Here is a 13,817-nt window from a genome sequence, read left to right on the forward strand (position 1 = left end):
ACATTCAAATATCAAATACATTGTGTCCACTTGGTAATGTGCATACACTGAACATGTCCGTCTGTGCTCGTCATCAATGGAGCGTACTGTACTTTCAAGGCTGTGCAAACATGCAAAATGAAATATACCTCGGCCCTAATACTAGCAGTCTGTTTAAAGTCAGATAAGGTAAAGTGTGAACATTTTTTCAATTTTCGCCTATATCATTAAGAAAAAAAACAGCCCCACGGAGCCCTTGAGAAGGATTGGGGAATGGATTTAAAAATTTCGCTTTGATCATGCTACATAATAGAGACTGATCCAGGGAGATTTACAAGCATACGTGATTTACAGCCCTATGTGAATTGTCTCTCGTGCTGGACATTGGCCCAACGTTACAAGAAAGAGGTCAATAAAACAGTGGCTTTCTGTGCAGAAGATTTGCCAACTTCATGACATCCACTAATATTCCATAACTGGAAACAGCTAATGTTTTATATGAGATACTCCCAAAAGGACGGGCTCTGAACTAACAAATCTAAACATGATAAATGAATCTTCTGAACAGACTCAACTCACTGAATGCTTTTCATACAGATGCAGCAAAAAACCCAAATCATTCATCTTTCTCCTTTTAACGTGGGATAATAAAATAGTATCAGAAGTAAATTTTAAACAGGTGTGTAACTTACTACGTGTGACTACACCCTCCAACCTGATGATGTTGGGGTGGTCGAACTGTCCCATGATGCTCGCTTCACTGAGGAAGTCCCGCCTTTGCTTCTCTGTGTATCCGGCTTTGAGCGTCTTGATGGCCACACAGATCTCCTTCTTAGACGGCAGCTTCAATCGGCCGCTGCACACCTCTCCAAACTCCCCTGATAAGAGATGATTATTTTAGAGAAAGCGAAGGCTAACATGGGAAGCACTGATTTCTGTTTTAATTCAACTGTATCCATGTTAATTACCTCTCCTCAGTGGAGTTGTCAGATTTGAGAATTACACCTAGCTTTGTCTGTCTAAGAAACACAAAATAATCATCTGTGGGAAGGATGGTTAAAGTATCCAATAGATCTGGAGATTTCTGTGAATATTTTTGGTAAAATGCGCTTTTAAAGTAGCAAAAATATATTAAATCTCATTCTTTATGTGGGTTGGAATGAAATTTGACAACAACAGCAACAACATTTTACTGTATTTTGGATAATTAATTTTGGACTTACACTGTCTTTCAAATATTTGGAATCAGTACGATTTTTTATTTATTTTTTTTAATTAATAATTTTGTTCACCAAAAATGCATTAAATTGATCAAAATGTTTATAATGTTACAAAAGGTTTACATTTAAATAAAACTTTCTACTGAACAAATAACTCTAAATAATAATTAAAAAAATAGCCAGCACAACACAAATAGGTTTTCAACATTGATAATATTAGGAAATGTTTCTTGAGCAGCAAATTAGCATATTATAATGATTTCTGAAGGATCATGTGACACTAAAGACTGGAGTAATGATGCTGAAAATTCAGCTTTGCACGACAGTAATAAATTACATTTTAAAATATATTAAAATGAGCTATTTAATATTCCCATAATATATTTTTTTCAAATTCAAATTCAACTTCAAGTTCAAGTTTATTTGTATATCGCTTTTTCCGATAAAGCTCTACAGGAATTTAAGTTTCCACAATATATTTATATATTGCAGAACCTTAATATATTTAACTTAATTTAACTTATTTAACTTATTTTTTTTGATGATAATGATTGATGAGCATGAGAGACATTTTTTAAAAATATTACAAAATCTTACTAACCAGAAACATTTGAACATTAGTGTACATTAGAAGAGAGCATAAGCTTGTCTGATAAAATGGTGGACAGTAACTGTGGCTTGGATAGGTAGGACGGGTCAGTAACATTTCAAGGCGGAGCTTAATGAAAGGTCAATCACAGCATCATGGTGAATGGATCCCAGCCTTAAACTGATTTCTAGTGCATGTACGCAGGTGTAAGAGCACACTTCAAACAGCTCAGCAGGAGATCAGATCTCCACAATGGATGATGCTGACAGAGACTTGGATGGACATTTGGGTAAAGATGATGTCACCACCCAGACATCCAAGCCAGGGCCGTGTCCTGTTTGCGTAATTCGACGTGCAATTACTTTATTTCCCATGCAAGTTTAGAGAGATGGGTGAAATCCAGGCTTGCTGTCTGGAAAAAGTTAGCCGGAATAATTGCAAGCTGTCTAAACAGCATGCTGGACTTGGCCAGCGTTTAGATGATGTTGACCATCTTAAATATCAACCTGGCCTAATCCTCAGCAGTGATCGCTCTGATAAGCTATACAGACAAATGAAGGTCTACCGAACCCACACAAATAGTTCATTTTCCAAGCTATATAAAAAACAACCCCGTTTTTGCACTTTTGCATCGCTTGCCAGAGTGTAAGAAAGCCGTAAAATCCAGATTTACAAAAGAAGTGACATCCGAAGCAGGGAATGTGCTTATTTGCAGTGCGTGAGCTCTGATGTTTGTATGCTGACCTTAGGGTGGTACATCAAAAGCGAACGGTTCCTTTATTTGCTGCATTGTCTACAGAGCCATGAATCACAAGGCATTATCTTGCTATGTGCTTGGCTGTTTAAGACATCAGGGATGCGGGGAGAGGGGGAGAGAGAGAGAGAGAGAGAGAGAGAGAGAGAGAGAGAGAGAGCTGTGGGGGGTGAAATATAATATCCCAGCCGGAGGTGTGCTCTGCTTACCCATGCTCCTCTGCTCTGGCAGCAGGCAGTCTATTAAAGGCATTGAGGCAGTGAGGATGAGCACTGGGAGGGACCCTTTCCCCATCTCAAAGCTACACACCTCCAGCTGCGGTGCTAAATGATTCTCATTTACACCACCTGCCATGTTTGTTACAAGTGTATTTTGGTCCCGGGCAGGTAACTTTGTTTCATTGCACCAGAGAGTGAGGATGATGCCGCATACCTGCCCCAACCACTTTGTCAATGGCGATACAGGACGCTTCCAGTTCCTTAGCGAATTCGTGCACGGCTTGACTTGGGTCTTCGTATGTGTGCGGGTCCACATAGGTCTTGATGCCAGGCAGTCGCACTGAAAATCAAACAAAATAAACTAGATTGAAGGAAACACCAGTACTTATGAGGCAAAGAATTGTGTGGGTTTAAATCAAATTACAATTGATATAATGCAAACTGATGGCTTCGTTAAAAGCGTTACAAGTTTATCATTAAAAATCAACTTCCCTATGGAGAATATGAAAGGCATTTTTATTTCTGGAACCCAACTGTTTCACTCTACATGGTTGAATAGGTGCAAGAAAGAAACAACCAATCAATCAGAGTTTAGTATGTGAATAGATTCAGAAAAGAAGACCAATCAGAATTCATTGTTCTGAATGTTGAGCATTCTGTCAATGTAATGAGAGATTTTCAGAATTTCCTTTAAAATGTTCTTCTGTATTATGAAATAATTTAGTATAACTGCCTCTTGAATTAGAAAATGTAGGGCGGGATTTGAATTGTACATTCATTAAAGCAATTAAATATGTTTTTTCTCTATATTTCTACGTATATATTTTATGGCATTATTTAATTTTCAGATTTTTCTTATATTAGTGTTACATTTCATCTCTACAGTGTAATTCCTACGTATGTCTGCACTATCATGCATGTTTGAACTATTTCTGTACTTTCTTCTCCTGTCGCCAAGACAAATTCCTTGTGTGTGTAAACATACTTGGCAATAAAGCCTTTTCTGATCTCTAACTTCTGATTTTGTCAGAAATTGATTAGATCGTTGGATGCTAATTGCTGCAATCTCATGTGAGTGACATTTTGCTGAAAGGCAGGGATTAAATCATGTGAAAAAATATGTTTTTCATTAAAGACTGTGGCATGAAATTTAATAATGATATGCACTATTACATATTTATTGTAACATTTATTATAAAAACACTGCAATGAAAAAGAATAAATGTGACTTTAAGAACACCTCCTGCACTGTAAAAATACTAATGCATATGAGCAGCATTTGCTGCACTTGGGAGGTCCAGTGGAAAAAAACTACCATATTCCATCGCAGAGGTTGTTGATTTGAATCTTAACGATAGGAAGCTAAGGGTGTCAAGAAATGCAATTTGCTGGTTTTGAAGATGGATAGGTCTATTATGGATGACCTAATCAGTTAGCTAAGCTACAGCCCTACAGGGCACCTCGTGCAGGTTAATCTAAGAGAAATTGTGTGGGCCTCCATTAAATTTCCTTCCTGATACCTCTGCCAGTGTGAAAAATGGAAGCATACGGACAATTGGCTTGCTGTAATTCGGGAGCAAAGGGATTTTATAAAAACCTCTGCCTTACTGGGTTCTTGTGGGCTGTCTGATATTTAAAAACAAATGCTAGAGCAAAACTTTGTTTTGATTTTTACTATTTGAAAGGAATGGGTATTAGACACCTGGAAAGAAACTGAATACGTGCAAGACTGAATAATTATTGAGGTATACATATACTCACAGTGGCCGTTGCCAAAGGGCAGCCTCTTCTCATCTGGATGTTTGGACTTGCTATATCTACAAAACCTATCAATTAAAGTGATGAAAAGCGTTAATTATTCTTAACAGCTTTAATTGGAACATTTTTCTTCTCTAAATGATGTACAAAGCGACTAAAACCTGAACAGACAAAAGTCAGAGCCAGGAAAAACTCAAATGTTTTGCTTTTCTATGAGGCTTGACAGTATTCTGGGGTCTTATAATAAGCCATAGATTCATGCACTCTTTCAATGGTGCCGTCTGCCAAAATCAGCCCCTCTGCATGACACGACGCTCGACTCTCACGGTGCCCGTTACATTCGGCAGGAAAAATAACACAGCTACTGCCAAGTGAATCGTCTACGACTATATATAGGCAGCAGACATGAAGGGGCACACTTTTCATACTTCATATCTGAAGGGTGGGAGATCAAGGGTCCTGGGGAGAGACTTGAGACAGCAAAGTGACAGCTTCAAGACGGGCACACTTAAACCTCTGTATGACTGCGCTTTGACTGACAGACAGACCTGCTAATCACAATGTAGAGCACTACAGTGAGGAGGATGATGGCCACGGCGGAGGAGACAGCGATCAGCACTACCTGACTGTTCTCACTGGAGATGGAAAAGGCTGCGGATAGAGACAGAGAGAGAGAGAAAATAGACATTTTAAAAACACACTGGACAGATATGTATAGCTGTTCAAGGTTAATTAACACAAATGTACCATTTTTTATGGCATTGAACTTAAACCCAACCTCATTTCATAACTCAATACTTCACACAAATTCAAACATTAAAAGACACTCTATATCCCTTTGTGAAAAAGAAATGTGCTTAATTATTCTGTGTATTTAAAATAAATATGTTTGCAGATAATATAATATTATGAAATAAAAGGTCACTTAAGTGTACTTAAAGAGAGTACACCTTCATAAATATGTTTCTTAAGACACTCAAATACATACATTTTGAACAGTGCACTTTATAAACATAAAATTTACATATTTAATGTTTTACTTTACATTTTAAATATATATATTTTTTTATCATACATTAAAATACAGTAGTCAACATTTGAAAGTTGCACATTGTACATTCACTTTAACTATATTTAAGACAACAGAAGTAATTATGAAATTACATATAAAGATGTACAAAAAAGCGCTCAAAAGTTCAGCTAATTCAGTATTTATTTTCAACAAGGGTCTTGATGGTCCTTTTAGTCATTTTATATTTCACCCACTAAGAGTTTGACTGGGTCACAAAGACTGAATTTTATAGTGAATTTAAATTTAAATGACAAATAATTGTACGCATATATTCTGTCACAACAACATGTCAACTCAAAAAGAGTATTTGCAATTTTTAGATCATTTCCCACATTATAAGTATTTACCATTTGTAGTTAAAATGCCAGAAAAATAAAATTGTTGTTGCTTTTAAATACACATGTGTGATGTGAAAAGTTCATTTTGTTACTCCATCGTTTTTCTTCAGTAGTTGACAGTAAGTTTGAAACAATCTTGTATTCTCAATCCATTCTGAAAGCTGAATGCTAGATTTTAAATATTTATCATAAATATGTGACATGACAGCACAGGGTTTTTTCTATCAGATGGTGTTGACACATATTGAGTGATGGCAAAGAAAAACGCATTTCGTGAGGAAATGGAAGCAGCATGAGGCTGTACGCAACTGTAAATGAATACCGCAGATTAATTCCTAGAAACATTTACTTTATTTATTTATTTTTTGGGGATTTGTAGATTTTCACCCCACTACTCAATAATCAAGCCATTAGATTAATGAATAAAAAATCAACAATGAGAAATAAATCTTTAACAATCATTTAGATGATCATTATTTCCCACAGATGAATATTTTACACAATTTATACACTATCCTTCATACAGAATATTCATAAAACATTTTCTTTCATTATGGAATATCTGGTGACTGAGAAACATAATTCCATTTTCTGCATAAATGATGTGCCTTGGTGTACATTTCACACCAGCTATATGTGTAGAGGCGCCTATAGATCACTGATCGTGCTCAAAAACCTGTGGAGAGCCACTCACAGTATCTTTTCATTACATGAATGTGCATTGATTTCCTATAAATGTTTCATTAGATAAAAAGGCCTACAGCAATGCAGCGACACAATATAGGGTTTACAAAATGCTCAGTCTAAGTGCTTAATAGTGCTGCAGACAACAGCTGCCAGCATGGGACAAAAGATTCAGCACGTATCGTTTTAACCAAGTGGTTTATACTGTGTGAATGACTTGCATGACAGTGTATTGGATCAGAAAGCAAGGGAATTGTGAGCCTTTGTCTGTATTGTTCATTGGGCTGCACAGCTGTGAATGGATTGAATCCGGCGTGGTGACTGCAAGGGAATGTGACTGTAAATAGAGAACAGAATGAAAGGAAGTATATAAATGCTTACAGTCTGGACTGGTCTCAAACTCAAACTTGCGACTGCTACCACCGTATCCGGCCGCGGTGCGCGCTCTGATCTGTAGCAGGTAGGTCGTGTCTGGTTTTAGTCCGTTCAGTGTAACATTTGTGCCCTTTGACCTCAGGATGGTGTAGCTGGTCTCTTGTTCCTGCTGTAGGAAAGAAAGCAAGAGGAAATGTTAGTTTTAGCATAACATAAACATCTGAACATCATTTGCCTCCAATATCAATGCCAGATAAATGAATCAGGTTGATGGTGAGTCAAATACACATTTCATGATTTTATGATTATTATGATGCAAGATTTCATAGAAATATAGCAGAACAAGGATATAAGAAGTCAACATGAAGAGCTTTTCCCAACATATTTTAATTAATAATCTCAAGTACACTACTGTTCAAATATTTTAATGTTTTTAAAACAAGTCTCACAGACATTGTATTTATTTGTTCAAAAATGCAATAAAAACAGTCAAATATATTTTACAACATAAAATATTTGAATATTTTCCTATTTTTATTCAAATATTTAATATTTTAATATTTTTTTTAAAAATGGAATTTATTCCAAACGATCCTTCAGAAATTTTGTGACATTAAAGATGTCTTTTATTTCTTTCTGAATAAAAGTATTAAACTATTAAAACTGACCCCAAACTTTTGAATGCTAGTACATTTCTAAGCAGAACAGGATATTCAACAAGAAAATTTACCAAAAATGTGGGACTTGATTTTATCCAAATTTATTTATTTTTTTAATGAAAAGCGGGTTTTTCCCTCGCTGCTCGTGCAGATGCATGTTTACCACCTACATAGAAAACATCTTCCCATTACTGTTACTAAAATAGACCGAATTGCCTTAAAGTGACATCAGAGCAACCTAAGGCCACTTACGCAGAGCCTTGTCTTAAAGAGGAATAGTGAGCATTTGAAGTAAATCATATCTCATTAGAGACACACAGAGACATCCGTCTGTCTGCCATGTGACCGTTGGAGCGGACAGGAGAGGGACGTCCCACCGGACGTGAAAATGCACGCTCATCAGGAGCATCTAAGGCTGCTTGGGACAGTGCCAGCTCATTCAAATACACTGCCACCTTCTCCTCACATTTGTATGGCTTTCCTAAAGATTTCTGTGGTATTCCTAAAGATTTCTGTCCGTTGATCCTCTCTACAAGCGAAAAAACCTAACTGATTTATGGGGCGTCTTTGCTTTCAAACCATTGTTTCCAGATGTTTCTCTGACTGGAAAAAGAGGCAGGAGTGGAATGAGAGAGAGCCGAGATTTCTGTTGTTTATTGTAGGAGTCCAGAAACGGGGGAAAACATCCCACAAACAGAGGTATCACTCATTTGCCGGTATTATTCAGCACATTCATCCATGCAACTTATCAGTCTTCGGCCATAGCTAGTGTTATGGCAAACCTTCAAAAGTTCATTTGCATTTTGCTCCCTCGTTGACCTCTAAGAATAGCTCACTTGTCCACACTGTAGATATTGAATTTCCCCACGCTGAAGTAATTAATGGCAAATGAGATTTGAGAGCATCTTTTCGAGGATCGGCAAACACTTAACAGATTAAAGCTCTATTGGTTTTCATGTCTAGACTACACATGCTAGGATTTTTGATGCACGCTGATATGGACCATAATGTCAGATGCCACTAGATGAGAGAGGCAGTGTACAGTTACATACGCTGGATTTCTTTGAATATCTTTTGCTTATCCACTAATCAGAAACAAATAAAACAGCAATGCACAGCCACATTTAGAACAATGCTGCACTGATGCGACTGCAAGTACACAAGAAACAAGGCTTTCAAAATGCTAAAACACTGGTTTTGTTTTTTGGATTTTCAGAAAAGCTTGAAAAATAGCAACACAGGACTTTGTAAAAAGTTAAAAGTTTGGAACGAAATTAAATGAAATTGGAACGAGAAATGAAATCGATAAAAAGTGACAGTAAAGTCTTTTATACTATTATACTAAAATAAATACTGTTCCTTGGAACTTTCTATTCATCACATAACGTATTACTGTTTTCACAAAAATACATTAAACAGCACAACTATGACAACTTTTTTTTCACAAAACCAGCATATTAGAATGAATTTTGTGAAACTGACGACTGGAGTAATGAAGCTGAAATTACATTACATCACAGGAATACATTACATTTCAAAATATATTAAAATAGAAAACTTTAAATTGTAGTAATATTAGTAATAGATAAGCTAATTCATAAGAGAATTCCTTAAAAAATATAAAAAAAATCTTACTGATCCCAAACTTTATAAATGTAGTGTATGTGTTTTGTGTGTTTCTTGTTTAAAGAAATTGTTATGAATGTTAATAGAATGTTAGTATATTAGGAATTATAGAATTCCAATTAGATAATATAAAAAAATCTAATAAACATTCAAAATAGAATTTATACAGTATATAGGATTTTATTTTACAAAGCAATAGCTATATAATACATAGTGTTTTTTTAACAATAAACCAAATCAGTTGGAAGTGTACCCAAATTTTGAATATATGACCTCACATGGATATGACATTTGCTATATCCTGTGGAAAATGTGGAATATACAAGCAAAAAATAAAAGCAACAAACATGCACATGCAATACGCGTCTTTACTGCTTAAATACACATTTCACCACATAAGTAATAATATTTGACACTGACCAGACCTATACAATCAAAACCAGACCGCTGGTTTAAACCGAACATGTTACTTACAGCATTCAAAATAAATGAAAAGCCATATTTTATCAGCATTGCATGGTTTTTATTCACATCTCCTTTCACAAAGAGCCAATACGTGCTGCGATGACGGCAAAACATGGCTTTCCGTTAGATCATAGATGGCCTTTTGGGCCTTACATCAGTTAATGCGCTTGAGCTTTGGAAGTTTTGTAAAAATGTTTAGGCTGTATTACAGAAACTTCTTAAAACTCTGAATCTGATCTATAAAGTAACCAAAGCCATTTCACTGAGTAAATAGAATTTTTTAAAAATCCAGATTGAAAGTTTCTGTAATACAGCCCTAGAAGCCTAAATTGGAAGCAATATTTTGGAAACATGGTGTTTTGACTCCTCTCACAGCACTTTTCAAAGGAAAAACTAATCCAAAACAGCTTTTTCCGGGGTGCCCAAAGAGCCTGTAAGTGTCACCAGTGAGCATCTGTTTGTAAAAACTGATTTCATCTGTAGATCTGTATATCTAGCAGTTTTGTAAATGCGGTAGGACATCGACTGACAAAACCCATCATGGAAAGAAACGTACACATGACTCCAGTGGAAACCCAGTGACTAATGCAAACATCACATTTGATCTGGATATGACGACAATCATTTCTACCCCTTTCCCGAACGCACCACAGAAACCATTTCAAACCTCCAGACTTTGAATGCAAAGCCACAAATGGAGCGCATCAGGTTTTATGGTTTGAGGAGGCCTCGAATATATAAATTTGCTCTGCCACAGAAGACGAAACCAATACCTCGCGTCGTATTGTATGCGTCTCTGTTCGAGTCATAAATCTTTTCACAGGTTGTCACCGTTCACTGCTCAGGACATCATGTGATCAGCTGGAAATCATATACAGGTGTGTTGAAAAAACTATATCCTTACCATATGTCCTAGGTCCGCATCAGCCACCTCCCAGCTCTGGGGTTTGACAAGGCGTGCAATTGTTACTTTTCGACAAGTGCGCTATTGGTGGAATTTAATATGCTTGTCATGTTCTACTTTGACAGTCTAAATATTGCAATCTGGGCTTACAGCCTTCCTCTCCGCTAAAGAAGAAATTCTGTAAATACGAAATGGCTTTTCCAAAGCATTCCTTCCATCCAAGCTGGAGGAGAAATAAACATTCTCGAATACGGTACGAGATCAATACGATAAACGGACAAAATCATCACAAATGTGCACCGTTTCCAGAACATTAAAAAGCTCTATCCATCAATAACGCCAATTTTAGAGTGTTGCCAAAAAGACGAGCGCGATCGGGATGCTGTAACATCAGGGAAACATGAACCAGAGCGCTCAAGTATTTAGAGATGCATGAATTGTAAGGCCCTTTCGTCTTTCGTAGCATTGTTAATTTGATATATATATATACACACAAAGAGCAGAGCATTCCCCTCTGGCGTATAATCAAAAAGAGATTTACTTTAAGTGAAGCAACATGGATCTCTTGGACCTCCGGATTGGATGACGCTTTCTCACAGGAGCTGCATCACTCGGGTTACCGTGCATCTCGATGCCCTTTTGGGAATCCATTAAGCGCAGTTTGTTTGATTTTGTGCTATACAACATTATGCAGTGTAAACATCATGGTGTTTTTGAACTCGGCCTGTTGATGCCACATTTTCTTTGAAAAGTCACTTCTGGATCTGGCTCTCTTTTATGAGGTTTATATGTTCAAGTCTGCGGCCTGTGTGTCAGTGAATCCGGTAAGAAGATTTGGGGCCCCCTTTCCTTCTCAGTGAGTGTGTGTGTGTGTGTTTTGTGAGGGTGAAGGTGGCTTGTTATCCTCTGCCAACCTAGATCAAGGGGCACCGAGGGTGTCCCTGGCTTTTCCACATGGCAGCACCGCATGTGTAGGATTTGGGCTACTCCAGCTATGCCTGATGAAGCAGTGCCTCACAAGGCTGTGAAATTAACAGGAATCAATGGAGAGACGGACTAGATTTCATTGTGAACGGGGAACACTGTGCCACCCAGGGTCAAATGAGACATGGAGGATTTCAGGAGCCCCCGAGTGTACCTGTGCCAGACGGTGAAAATAGCCTGCATTGAGCTGCCTTTTGCTTGCAAATAAGGGGATTACGGCCAAGCGAAAGCATTTCCACCAGTGGATATTTGGGCCTCACTGATCTCACAGAAAGACGCATCACAAAGGTCCTCTGTAGGAAGCGCAGAGTCCAACGAATCTCTTCTTTCACCAGCAGATGGAAAAGCACTATCAGCATATTTGGACTGAATGTAAATGTTGAACACATTCAGAGTGTAACTCAGCTCAAGAGAGTTGAGTTGCTATCCTCAAAAGGTCAACTCATAAAGTTTGCCCGTTCAAGAACAATTCAGATGAAACATTTTGGCTTAACTTTTTACAGTGATTCTATGGTTTACTTATTAGCTCATTCTGCAGAAGCTTAGGTTATATAACGGCTGTTTTTGTGTTCAATGCTAATCTTCATACAGCAAATATGAGGCACAATCAATGGTGGTATTAAACCATGTTTGGAAATAAATCTCCAAGAGCAATGTCAAAGTTATTTAACAGATAATGCTTACTGTAAGATAGCTCACCACAGCTGGATGATATATTAAATATTCGCAATATAGTACCGTTTAAAAATTTGCGCTTAGTAAGATTTTCAAAATACTTTTATTCAGTAAGGATGCATGAAATTGATCAAAAGTGACACCAAAGACTTTTACATTGTTACAAAAAAGTCTTTGTTCTGAACTTTCTATTTACCAAATAAAATAAACCAAAAAAAAAAAAAAAGTTTCCAACATTATTGATAATAAGACATATTAGATAATTATGATTTCTGAAGGAACATATGACACTGAAGACTGGGGAAATGATGCTGAAAATTCAGCTTTGCATCACAGGAATAAATTACATATTAAAATATATTCAAATAGAAAACAGATACTTTTAATTGTAATAATATCGCAATATAATACTATTTTTTACTGTGTTTTTTGACCAAATAAATACAGCCTCAGTGTGCTTTAATTTAATTTTTTACCAACCCCAAACGTTTGAACAATAGTTTCAAAAGCAATTATTCAGCAATTATTTTGCTGCAATATAAAATTAAAATGATTATTATAATTTTTTAGCCATTAAGTTTTAGAAAGAGCATGTTGATAGTTTCTGTGAATCAGTTTAAACTGTTTGTTTTAAAGAATCTACATCTATCTGTCTATCTATCTATCTATCTATCTATCTATCTATCTATCTATCTATCTATCTATCTATCTATCTATCTATCTATCTATCTATCTATCTATCTGTCTGTCTGTCTGTCTGTCTGTCTGTCTGTCTGTCTGTCTGTCTGTCTGTCTGTCTGTCTATCTATCTATCTATCTATCTATCTATCTATCTATCTATCTATCTATCTATCTATCTATCTATCTATCTATCTGTCTGTCTGTCTGTCTATCTTTTTAAGCTGTATCACTCTGCCCTAGTATTTGGAGAGTGAAAAGTACAGGATAAAATAAGCTGCTGGTCTAAAATATTGGCATGAGCTTTCAATTTTGAACTTAAGACCTTTTTGTCATGATGAAGATGAACTATGTCTTGGAGACAACCGAATCCTGTCTACAGTTTCAATATGTATAATCTCTGTGTGGTCATACAGTCAAGCCATTTACCCACTAAAGCTACAGAATGTTTTTGCTGCGGGAGGAATTCTGGACGGTTGCCACTGGAGACTGTTCTAGGGCTTTCTTTCACACCCTCAGATCCCCTGCCAGTTCGAGAGAGGAGACTCCCACAATGTCAGGGCTCAGTTAAGTTCCAAACCCAGAGTCGTGCTTGCTTCAGAGCAAGGGAGACGTTATCCACTTCACCTAGAGCAGAAGACATCACAGGATCTGACAGCATGAAAGAGCCCTCTGAAAACTGACCCTAAAAGAGCAGCGCCGATGTGGCACAACAATACTGACCCTCAATCAAGACCCAATCCCTATACGGCTCATTAATCATACGGCATCTGTAGGAAAGCAGCCGAGGGGCTGACCAGACTGGGTTGTGACTGGAGAGGAGAGATTGTGAGGGTTTT

At 37.0% G+C, this 13,817-nt stretch overlaps 1 protein-coding gene across 1 annotated transcript in view; it reads right to left on the reverse strand.

Moving 5' to 3' along the window:
* LOC306875972 (ephrin type-A receptor 3-like) overlaps window positions 1-13,817 on the reverse strand; it is a 122,684-nt gene that overhangs the window by 31,036 nt on the left and 77,831 nt on the right. The window contains exons 7-11 of the mRNA XM_079426826.1: window positions 6,994-7,156; window positions 5,067-5,169; window positions 4,522-4,586; window positions 2,975-3,100; window positions 672-857 (exon numbers count right to left, since the gene is read on the reverse strand). Of these exons, the coding sequence (XP_079282952.1) occupies window positions 672-857; window positions 2,975-3,100; window positions 4,522-4,586; window positions 5,067-5,169; window positions 6,994-7,156 (643 nt within the window). The remainder of the gene's footprint in view (window positions 1-671; window positions 858-2,974; window positions 3,101-4,521; window positions 4,587-5,066; window positions 5,170-6,993; window positions 7,157-13,817) is intronic.

Source organism: Barbus barbus (genome assembly GCF_936440315.1).
Source record: "Barbus barbus genome assembly, chromosome: 10".
Classification (NCBI taxonomy): Eukaryota; Metazoa; Chordata; class Actinopteri; order Cypriniformes; family Cyprinidae; genus Barbus; species Barbus barbus.